Consider the following 12,807-nt stretch of genomic DNA (forward strand, 5'->3'; position numbering starts at 1 on the left):
CATATAATTATCACCCTTTTGATTTGTGTTGTTTGTTAAACTATTCACTAAGAATTACCATTTGAATTATATTCTTTCAGATTCAAGTTATAATATGTTCAATTAAATAGTTGTGATCGATGCAGCTCTAAAAAAATACTTTAGGATTCAAGCAAGGTTCGCCCCAACGTTTTATTTTTCTTGTCTCAAGTGCTTGTTTTCTTTTGTTGTTGTTGGTTTGTATGTTTTTGTTATGTTTTGTTTTGGGTTTTTTTGTGTTTTTTTTTTTTTTTTGTTTTTTTTTTTTGTGTTTTTTTTGGGGGGGGTCTCCAAAATAGGAGAGAAACACTAACAATAACCTAAATATAAACTTGAACGATGGAGAGAACCTTCCTGAAAACAGTAAACTGCTACTTACTACAATGTGCAGATTTAGGGGACGGGTGACCTAATTTATCAAACTTTATAATAAATTGTTTCAATGATATCAAACTGGTTTTGACCCTTTCCTCCTCCTTCATCTTGAAACAAAATATTCTCACAGATCTCGTTCAAAATCATTGGTAAAGATGCTATTATCCATTCTAGTATATCCGTTCTTTCAGAAAAACCAATTTAAGTGACATCATGATATAAATGGAAGAATATTTTTTTTTCATGTAGAAAAGCTTGTTGCAAAGGAGTATATACATGTTAGTTTCTTATTCAAACCAACTATTGTTCATGACGACTTCATTTCGAGTTTTACATGAGATAAACTAGTTCGCAGCAAAACTAATTTTTGCGACCAAGCTTTATTTATGCCCTTTTTTTAAAATTTCAACTAAAAGACAAATACTTGACTGCAGCGATATCCTTTAGCGACAATGAGGCTCATAGACACCTCTTCAAAATGTCTCGCACGGGAATATACTTTGGTTTACAGTATATATCCAATCAAATGTTCATTTATTTTCGGATTATCAAATATAACAAAAAGATTTTATTCGTCAGGGTTTCTTTCGTATTACATTGTCAACTGCACGATAAATGCTAGCTATGTATTTAAATGCAGATTGTACGATTTTCCTTTATATGTTAGATGACCTTTCTGATAATGGATATGACCCATTTGACTTTATTTTTATATCATACGTGCTAAAACTTTATGATGTAATCTAATAAAAAAAAATCAGAATTTTTTTTGTTATGATTTTCTTTTTTAACCGACAAAAAAATATTATATAAATCATCAATTATTTCTGCAAAGCCTCATACGTACACCCGTTTGGAAGGGATGGCTTTGGATTGCTTGCTTTACGATAAAAAAAAATTCACACAAACCAAACTATGACTGTCAGGCTTGTAAAGCATCAGGTCAGTAGCCTTTGTATACCAACCAACAACAGCCCAGTGCACTAAGGTCAATTCTTTTTGCACTAGGTACATTTAGCGATTCAATGGATTTTATCAAACGAAGAGAAAACATTGAAAACCACTTTTCTCTTCACAGGTAAGTAAAATTCACCGGGTATATTTGTCCGACTCCTGGGTTTATTTGAACTGAATACACGGGTTTTTGGGCACACCTGAACGCTCGAATAAAGATGACACTTTATTTTACATTGAACATTGATTTTTTTTTTAAATAACCATGCTATGATGATCTTTCGCCGCATGCATTCAGACATTTCTTTATCTAGTCTAAAGGACATTATGCTATTATCATTTTTGATTGTTGCAGTATATTTCGCAAAGAATAATCGTGGTAAAATTTAAGTTATCAAGCTGGCATAATTGGCTTTATGTATTAACAACCAAATGGTAGAAAGAATGACATAATAATTTTACTTTGATAAAAAGTCATGTTTTTCATTATAAAAAGTTATAATAAAGATTATTTATTTATCAAAAATATTAATTGATAATTAAAAGCGAGAATAAAGTTTACAGGGATACGAACAACACGTATTAATAACCGTATGATCTCTTTTCGAAGACTTGAAGGAAGAAAGTGATCTTCCTCAGATGAAGAAGATTCAAATTTAGTATATGAATTGCAGTTCTCTGAAAAGTAGAAGGATTCAGTGGAAAAATTTTACAGCATAAAATGGTTAATCAGTCCAATAAACGAGAGGCCCATGGGCCATATTGCTCACCTCGCATCGTTCTATTTCAAAATGTTTAAAAACAAGACAGCTTACAAGTATTCCAAGATTCGAAAATAAACTATACGACATATGAAAGAAGCCTAATTTTTCGACATCATGTCTAAGACATCTAAAATGCATCAACTGATCAATCTTATCCTAGGCCTCAACATATTAAAGTAAACAGCTTTTTAAAATTAGCTAATATCCATAATTATAAAAAGCTAAAGAAGGTCACTGTGGTGTCCTTAATATAAAGATATGAAGACACGAGGATGCTAATAAAGAATCTACACTAATTGAGAGTGCTTGCATGATAATTTCACAAAATGAAAAATTGCATTCTTGAGAAGATGATAATCTAAACATATTTCTTACAATGTACTTATCAAAATAGAAATGCTGTGCTAGCTAATGCCTTGTTAAAAGTATCACATGATAAAAAAAAAATCGCATTATTCAAAAGATTTTGGAAAAAAGACACAAGCAGATGGAGGTGGACAGTGTTCATAGTGTAACTGAGAGGAAACTTCGCAATAAACCGATCTAATGTCCACAAAATTATGTCGACATCATGAAGGCATGTAGACCATCTCAGCCATATACCGTGCGGTATTTGACACATGATTTCTTTAAAGATTTCACTTCCTTAAATTACTACCAGCCGATTCGACCTGAAAGCAAAGCTGGCGACTCTACCGTGACCGATCTAAGGGTATTGAGATACTTACCTGATGGTACAATTGGATACAAGTTGCATCATGACAGGGGTGAATTTTTGGAGTTTCCAAGACGGAATCAGCTTCGTTCACCTGCAGATGATGATGCTGTTGGAAGTTTATATCAGCAACGGATTAAAATCAAAGCAGTCAAATATGCTCATCTTCAAGAGTTGAAAATGGTTATTAATGGCGATTATCACTCTTTTATGACAGTTTGTCACACACATGAGTATACCTTACTTACCTGAACCTCGTGAATACAACTGTTTTGACTTTTGATAATTAAGTTTTCGTTTATTTTTCCCTGAAGTAAAGCTATACTGTTTAGACGTTGTAAGTCTTGTTTCACTTTCAAGAACAGTTACAATTAAAGCTAAATCTTCTGTTAATTGCTTATTTAACATTGTTGTATTGGAAGTAAATTTTTGGCAAACATGTTATCATTAATTAATGAGATGATAACGTTTTCAATCCAAAAAAAGGGGGTAAAAAGGAGAAAACGAACCACATAGGTTAATCTCATCTCTAGTGTGTATGGTTGAAAACGTTCATTATCAAATAATTTAATTCTGGTTGTAACGCGCTTTCTGATTGGCTAAAAAATTATTTTATATCGTATAAAGAATATTGCCTACGTCATAGTAAGACTAACGTCAACAATGTATTAATACGCCTGACGTTACGTTTGAATTTTGTACAATTAAACGTCATTTTAAAGGTCGAATGACCGTTTTTATCTACAATTAAGAGTAAAGAAAATAAAATTATTAGCAATGAATTTAATATTTATTTGTTTTATACGATATAAAATAGTTTGAAACAGTTTACACTTTTTTATAAACCGCTTCGCGGTTTATAAAGCGTAAACTGCCCCAAACCGTTTTATATCGTATAAAACAAATAAATATTGAATTCATTCCTTAATTAAACTAGTTCGATTAATTCTTATTCATCATAAACATATCATTAAGATACAACCTTGTTGTGTATCCACGAAAGGTTGGTTTACTTGGCTGTACAATTTGTAAATAACTTGTCATAAACAACTTTTGCAATATGCTCCTGGTGTGTGCACACGATTAAACCGGTTTTAATTTACAAACATCTTACCATGTCACAATGAATATATATATATATATATATATATACATATATATATATATATATATATATATATATATATATATATATATATATATATATATATATATATATATATATATATATATAAATTTAAGTATTGATTGATTGTGGGAAATCATCAACATTTTCTTTCTGTAGAGAAAAAAAAATGAAATAAAATGTCAGCTGTTATGAGGCAGTAAGTTGAATTTATCGATCGATTTACAATAACATTATATATATATATATATATATATATATATATATATATATATATATATATATATATATATATATATATATATATATATATATATTATACAAATATTGACTGGGGTTGAGGGCAACATTGATTATATTAGCCCCCGTGGGACGAAATATTGCCCGACGCGAAGCGGAGGGCAATATTTTCGTCCAAAGGGGGCTAATATAATCAATGTTGCCCGAAAACACAGTCAATATTTGTTTTGTTATATGAAGAAACAAACCAAAATTTAAGAAAGTAATTGAAAACAGATCGTCATAATTTTCTCAGCTTAACAAAGAATTCACGAATTCAATTTTGTGCAAAGTTCAAAATATTTTCATCATCAAACGGTCACTGGTGATATTCCGCCGACCGTATGAATTAACATACATATGTTCTACTTGATTTCATTTCACAGTAATTCGCAAATCCTTATATCCGTTATGATAGCAAACCGTCGCGTCCGTTGTTTACTTGCCTTGACTGACTGTCTATTGTGACGTCACCTTGTTTTGGAGTCGCGAAGAGTTATTTACGTCATCGTTTACGAATCAACAAATCAGAGGCGATTATTTGAAATAGAGGGAATGTTCTTTAGATATTATTCCTAGCCGGTCAATATCAAAAAAATGTTGACCGGTCAATATTTTTCGGACGAGCTAATATTACAGACTATTTGTCTATATAGAGTTATATAGTGAGAATATACTACTGAATATAACGAATATATATATATATAATTGTAGGTAAAAAATCATTTTTCTGATAAATATACTGATAATAAGATAAATCGTAAATATTGTCGTTATAATTGAATAGAGCATAGATATATGCTATTATATTTCCATTAGCTTTGTAATATTTGTAGATTACTATCTATTACTAAAAACCTACATAAAAACATATCAATAAAATGTTTTTTTGTTAGTGAACAAAAGTGAATCCAATTATCTTGGACTATCTTATTGTAACAGGTGCATAAAATCCCTGGTCAAAATGCAGGTGAGTATGAATTAAATTTATCTTGTTTTAACATTATCAAAAAGGTTTGTTGGAAGTAACTTGAAAACAAAAATGAATTTTATCCCAAAAAGCTGAGTTATCTAAACTTATTCAAATTGAAAGATTACATAGGGCATTCTATTTGGAAAAACATTACATGGTTTCTTCTTTAATTTCAGGAAATTTTAAATGGTTTTTTTAATACTTTTTTATATACTACAAAATACTACATGGAGTTTCCGACCAAATTTTTATTTTGATTGATAAAGAAAAAAAACAACATCATAATATAGTTAGTTTTTTAAGGTAACATTTTAAAAATGGAAAATATAGTACTATTCAGTTAATTTAAAGTTAGTTAATATGTAAACTTCTCATTTAATTATAGCGTGAATTTTCAAGCTATAAAAAGTACTGGTGTCAAAACTAATGATATTGAAAACATTATTTGATCCTAGAAAGGTATTAACATTTAATAGTTTTTCAATCAAAAATGTTTAATTTGAAGCTTGAAGAGTTTTTGCGCGTTTTATTTGATTTGTCTTCAAACTATAGTAAGTAATAATGGACATTTCATTTGCATCATAAGTTGTCAACAAAGCTACATCGCAAGAGCGTCCAGTTTTAGATATTTACATCTACACAGTATGATTCCTTCTATTTCCTACGAAAAGTTTAGCAAATTCATAGCTCTCTATGGAAACTACAGAACTGAAATCTACCCGCCCCGTTTATCGATCGGTCGAAACCTACAGCGACTTACATGTAAGAAAAATCACGGACTGCATAAAATAAATTAAACAATGAGGATGTCAGACTCAAATTCCCATAGATTTGGCGGTTTCTTTAAACTAGCGTACTGATGTACAATTATAGTAACTTAGTTTATTTGTCTTACTTATACAATCAATTTAATTTCCTAAAAGAAAGATGTAAATATAAACAATAAAATGCTTTCTTTCTTTGATGTGGGATATGAATGTACAGATCATTGCATAAAGAATTTACAGGAACAGCTATGGCGGGTTATATAAAGAAGAAAGAAAGCATTTTATGTCTAAATAAAATGAAAAGGTCGTCATTTGCATGATCAACAGCTAAATGTATGAGAAGCGGTAGCAGATTCATCACATCATTCATATGTTCTAAAGCCAGATGGTCAAAAAGTATCCATTTAATATACCGTTAACTCTTTACAAGTTCGAAAACAATAGAAATATAAAATTAGCTCAGAACTAAGATTTAGTAAAGGAGTATTCCAAATACAGTATTGATGCATTAAGATATAAGATTAAGATCTCAATAATACAGCCCTCTTACTTGATTTTTATATAGAGTTTTTGCTTGGCTGTAATGGTTTTGACGTTTTCTCAATTCTGTCATACTCTGGAGGAAGGTGGGTTGCAACAGGACAAATTACAGAGTCTAGATATGGGTCGTCGGTCATCGGGCCACGCCAAAATCAACAAGGATTTCCAAACTGTTGTGGGGGAGTTTAACAAAAAGGACGATTGTTGGGAATCGGGACCAGACAATGTGGACATTTCTGTCAGTGATGAACACCAATCAGTTGGCATCAGGTTCAATATATTAAAAATCAATTTTCAGATAGCAATTTTATTATGAGGCCAAATATTTATTACGATGTAAGAACATAATGCAAGTATACTTGTTTCATTATATCGGTTAAAAAATTAAGAATATGTATTTTTTTCTAACTTAGATTCATAATTAGATATCTTCTCCACAAAAATCCGTTCGATGAATATGCCATAAAGTCACTGTATCGTCAATGCGATCAAAGGTAAGGTTATGGTTGGAATATAATGTTTATCCGTTATGTTAGCAATAATCAATAATCAAATTCTTAATCATTCGCGTCGCAAAAATATATGATGCAGAAATTATGTTCAGTATTGTATGTTATACAAATTGTTGTAAAGTAAATGTTTTACTTATACAAACCAAAAAAAGACTGCAGATTAACTCAAAATTAGCAAAATTTGTTACATGCAAAAAATGAAATTTTTATCCTTTAAAATCTCACTGAAAAAAGGTGGTGTACAAATTTTTTGACTCGTGCGTATATGATAAAACATTTATTTTGCATTTTTTTCAGTAATATGATTAATGAAATAAACAACATTAATTTGATTCTGACCACGTTAATTCGAATCTTTTATTATTTGTGATATTATGCGATGTATTTAGATTTACAATTTCAAAAAAGTGAAGTAAAGTTTATATGAAAACCGTCAATTGTTCAATATATCTCACCTTGCTATTTTTTGCTTCAAAATGCTTTAATATTAGCCATCCATAGGCTAATTTTAATCGAGGAAGCGTATTTATTCTTAAGGGGCAAAATTTCGTGGGTAGCTAAAATCTACTTGTTTCGTGGGGAGGCAATTTGGTTGGTAGCAAGTTCTGAAAAATTTTAATAAATAGCAAACGAATGCTTGAACATGCAAATACGTTCGTGGGGGTGTAAATTTGTCGAAAAGGGTTACCCAAAATAGCCACAGATATTGGCCCGATCCCCCACAAACCAGGATGATTCAACAGTAATTGAATGTGTACACATCGTCATCTTTGAAACAAAATTAAAATTTACGTGGTTTTCACATCCCTATTTCGGTAACCGAGTAATAGAAAAACGCATAACACATTTAGCTATTTATTTGGTTTATTCCAAATAACTGTCCAAGAGAGAATCATTTCAAAGGTATTTTTTACACATTCCAAAAACCAAATCATGGTAAAAAAAAAAGCATAATTATAATATCTATTTTGTAATTATTAAATTGTAATCATTACATGTTAGTTCCTCCAATTTGATTTTATGTAAGCTCATCTAAATCTCGTATAACGGTATGACATGGTAATCGTATATCGATAATTATCTATATTGAATCTATATTGAATTATTCGTAAATCAAAATAATCCATTTTATTTTTACATAGACAAAGCTTTGCTACACCAGGACTTCAAAGCTCATGTCCATCAGAACTATCTTTTCCCACAAAGGTTAAATTTTTGGGAAAGAGATGTTACGTCGTTCAACCCGAAAAGCAGTGTGTGATGTATGCCAAATGTTCTGAAAAATCGTAAGTTGATTTTTTTATTAATTGAAATTAATGTGGGGCTGATTTTTTATCTGGTGTAAATATTCTTCTTTATTTACTAACAAAACATGCATAAGTATCTTTAGAAACAATAATGATGGTTATTATGAAGACGAAATCATAAGTCGTTAAAAAATTACACAAAACATAAAACAGATATCATTCTGTAGTTTGGTATAGCCTTTCCTAGAGATTTACATGAGATTGTGATATCACTTTATGAAATAATGTTTTCATGAAAACAAACTATTTTCTAAATTTTTAGACCGTGTGTCAATAGCTCTGAAACTGGATCTGAATCTGAAATGAGTAAATGTCTACAAGACAACTTCCGGACATTTCACGTTTGGGTCTACTGTGAAAGGTTTGGATTTAGACTGATACAACTTAATCTTCCACAGTGCTGTTCCTGCAACAAGTTTTCTCCCTGTGTTGTTTCAACAACTAATCTTACGGTACGTTTTAATCTTGAATAAAATATAGATATTTTATTTTGTATTCTTTTTTGTAGAAGTTTTTGTTTTTATTTATTAAGATAAAGTTATTGACATTTTAATTTGTGTGAATTAATTAAAAAGAATACTGTCATGATTTTGTTTCTTTAAACGAAAATCTACATGCATTTACAAAGTACAAACCCCTAAACTGTATCCCTTGTAGTTTAGGTTCCAACTAAAAGCACAAATCCGTCTTAGGTTTGAGAACAATACATGTAGTTACGTGTGTTAATATTTGCAACGTGTCATATTTGAGTTATTATTGCGCGTATTTTTATGTTTAAATGTGCATTAAAAGCAAACAAACAGAGCAAATCTTTGCTATTAATTAAAACAGTCGAAAATATCGTGCGTTTATCATTTATTCATATCGTGCGTAAATCGTATCAGGTTTATCGTTTAGTGTTAACAGGTTTTTTTTTAGTTTATTCTATCGTGTTAATGGTTTCGTGCTTTTTCATTAGCAAGTAAATTGATTTCAAAGTTTATTAAAGTCCTTTAGTGTGCCGTTTACGAAAATTTATCGAGCAAAAAATGTAAATCCCATCCAGCATTTTATCATTATTCCTTGGAATCATTAACATTCGTTGGGGCCATTTTTCATGGATTTATCAAATCAAAATGGTTCATGAGAACGGACTTTTGTGTGTTATCTTGTACCTACAGAAAAGATATATGACTCATTAGCCCTTCTTTATTAATTTGCGGAGGATGTTAATTCGTGGATGAGAGGTAGCCACCAATTCCACAAAAATTGAGCCACCGCGAATCTAATGTTAGAATTCAACAGAACTAATTTCTTAATTCTCAGATCTTTAATCAGTGGATTAGAATTATTTAAAAAGATATTAAGCTCTAATTTCAAACCCTTGTAAGGATGTCTGTTAATTTGAATCACTGTAAATCACTCTTTAATTTCATTTGAATTTTGAATTATTAAAAAGCCGTCAACATCTGGCCTTTTTTTTATGAGGACATTACGTTTCGTTTTTAGCTCACCTAAGCCAGAGCCAAATTTGTCCGTTGTCTGTCGTTGTCGTCGTTGTCGACGTCGTTGTAAACTTTTCACATTTTCATCTTCTTCTCAAGAACAGCTGAGCAGATTTCAACCAAATTTGGCACAAAGCACCACTAGGAAAAGGGGTTTCAAGTTTGTTCAAATGAAGGGCCACGCCCTCTTTAAAGGGGAGATATTTGAGAATTATTGAAAATTTGTTGGTATCTTCTCAAAAACTATTAGGCCTGAAAAGCTTAAACTTGTGTGGAGGCATCCTCAGGTAGTGTGAATTCAAGTTTGTTCAAATCATGGTCCCCGGAGGTAGGGAGGGGCCACAAGAGGGGGATCAAGTTTTACATAGGAATATATAGAGAAAATCTTTAAAAATATTCTTCTCAAAAACTATTAGGCCAGAAAAGCTCAAATTAAAATGGAAGAATCCTCAGGTAGTGTAGATTCAAGTTTGTTCAAATCATGGTCCCCGGAGATAGGGAGGGGCCACAAGAGGGGGAGCAATTTTTTACATAGGAATATATAGAGAAAATCTTTAAAAATCTTCTCAAAAACTATCAGGCCAGAAAAGCTCAAATTAAAAAAAAACATCCTCAGGTATTGTAGATTCAAGTTTGTTCAAATCATGGTCCCCTGGCGTAGGGTGGGGGCCACAATTTGGGGATCAAGTTTTACATAGGAATATATGGAGAAAATCTTTAAAAATCTTCTTCTCAAAAACTATTAAACCAGGAAAGCTCAAATTTGACTGGAAGCATCCTCAGATAGTGTAGATTAAAGTTTGTTCAAATTATGGTCCTCGGGGGTAGGGTGGGGCCACAATTGGAGGATAAGATTTGTACAGGAATATATAGAGAAAATCTATAAAAAAAATTCTTTTAAAAACTTTTTAGCCAAGAAAGCTCAAATTGGCGTGTGACCATCCAATGATAATGTAGATTCAAGTTTGTATAAATCATGGTCCCTGGGGGTAGGGCGGGGCCACAATGGGGGATAAATTTTTATATATAGAGAAAATCTTTTAAAAATCTTCTTCTCAAAACTATAAGGCCAGGAAAGCCCAAATTTGAGTGAAAGCATTCCCAAATCGTATAGATTGAAGTTTGTTTAAATAGTAGTCCAGGGGTGGGGCGAGGCCACAATGAGGGATGCATTTTTACAAAGGAATATATAGAGATAATCCTTAAAAATCTTCTTTTTAAAGACTATTTGGCCAGAAAAGCTTAAGCTTGTGTAGAGGCATCCTCTGGAAGTGTAAATTCAAGTTTGCAAAATCACAGTCCCTAGTGATAGGGCGGTGCCGTGATGGCGGTTTGAATTTTTACATAGGAATATATAGAGAAAATCTTTAAAAATATACTGGGAAAGTTTTCGGTCAAAAAACCCAGTACTTAGTGTGAAAGCACAGGTTATGCAGATTTAAGTTTGATGAAACCATGATTCCCTAGAGATAAGTGGGGCCACGAAATGGGGGGGGGGGGGGGGGGTATATAGGAATAGAGAAAAATCTTCTTAAAGGTACAACATTAAAAGGAGCTTGGTATTTACCAAAAAAAAGAGGTGGTAAAAATCGGCAGATTTTCAAATTTTTTTAGCAAGATCTGTACTTAGTTGTCAAGATATTTTGATACTGTAATGCTAATTTGATCAGAATTAAGGCAATTGTTGCTCAGGTGAGCTATGTGGCCCCTGGGCCTCTTGTTATTTCTTATGATGACAAGTTTTCCCTTCGAATTCGAACAATTTTGTGAAGACTAATTTTTCTGAAAAATATAACTATACAAATTGGATCTAGAATGAATTCCTAAATCATATTTTTTTCTTTCAGACTCCAACTACAGCCACATCGGTAATTGATACAATCAAATCATCTACCAGAAAAAAGTCTGCAATGTGATATGAGAAAGCAACTTTATTTGTAAAAGTTTCAAAGTAATGTTTAGATGATATTTTTCGAGTTCTAACTTGCAAGAGACAATGTGCATTATTTGATAAGTATCATGATTATGAAAAGAACAAATTAAGATAGTTTTGTTACTTTTGTATTATCATATTGATCACCTTAATGATTTTTTTTCAGACCACATCGCCCACATTCCCAACGGTAACATATATTTCATACGCTTTTTGTTTTGTTTTTTTAACGGGCATCATTTTTATCTGCTAACTGTTAGTCATACAAAAATTTAATTCGACACTTGTCAAAATTACTTAAAACTTAAACTTTTATTTGTGAACGTTTCAAAGTAGTGTTGAGATGATATTTTTCGAGTTCTAACTTGCAAGAGACAATGTGCATTATTTGATAAGTATCATGATTATGAAAAGAACAAATTAAGATAGTTTTGTTACTTTTGTATTATCATATTAATCACCTTAATGATTTCTTTCAGACCCGTCGTTCAATTGACTAATGGTAACACATATCTCATACGCTTTTTGTTTTTGTTTTTTTAACGGGCGTGGTTAGGATTTTGGCGGGACAAAATCGAATTTTTTCTTCATTTTTATCTACTAACTGTTAGTCATACAAAAATTAAATTCGACAATTGTCATGATTACTAAAAACTTAGCAAGATATTAAGTTCTAATTTCAAACCCTTGTAAGGATGTCTGTAAATTTGAATCACGGTAAATCACTGTTTAATTTCAATTGAATTTTGCAGATTCCTCAATCCAAGAAGAAATAACTTCAATTGCAGTTATTTCACTAGGATTACTTATTTTCAAGAATAACCAGATCATAATTCTCAACCTTATTGTTTTGATAAAAAGAACGTTATGATAATATAAATGCATAATTTGCATATTTAAAGGTGGTTTTCTGGTTTTTGTTTTGTTTTTGTTTTTTTAGGGTCTTCCGTTTCCAACGGAAGACCCTCTTGTTATTCTACGGTTTCTTTTTCTTTATTAGGGTCTTCCGTTTTCAACGGAAGACCCTCTTGTTATTCTTCGGTTTCTTTTTATTATTATT

At 31.2% G+C, this 12,807-nt stretch overlaps 1 protein-coding gene across 1 annotated transcript; it reads left to right on the forward strand.

The window, feature by feature from the left end:
• Positions 1-5,137: 5,137 nt before the first annotated feature.
• LOC128162226 (uncharacterized) lies at positions 5,138-12,000 on the forward strand. The gene is made up of 7 exons (XM_052825401.1): positions 5,138-5,201; positions 6,537-6,781; positions 6,925-7,005; positions 8,166-8,309; positions 8,593-8,782; positions 11,662-11,682; positions 11,914-12,000. The coding sequence occupies exons 1-7, from the start codon at positions 5,196-5,198 to the stop codon at positions 11,998-12,000; spliced, it is 774 nt and encodes a 257-aa protein (XP_052681361.1). The 5' UTR covers positions 5,138-5,195.
• Positions 12,001-12,807: the final 807 nt, after the last annotated feature.

This window comes from Crassostrea angulata, chromosome 9, assembly GCF_025612915.1.
Source record: "Crassostrea angulata isolate pt1a10 chromosome 9, ASM2561291v2, whole genome shotgun sequence".
Classification (NCBI taxonomy): Eukaryota; Metazoa; Mollusca; class Bivalvia; order Ostreida; family Ostreidae; genus Magallana; species Magallana angulata.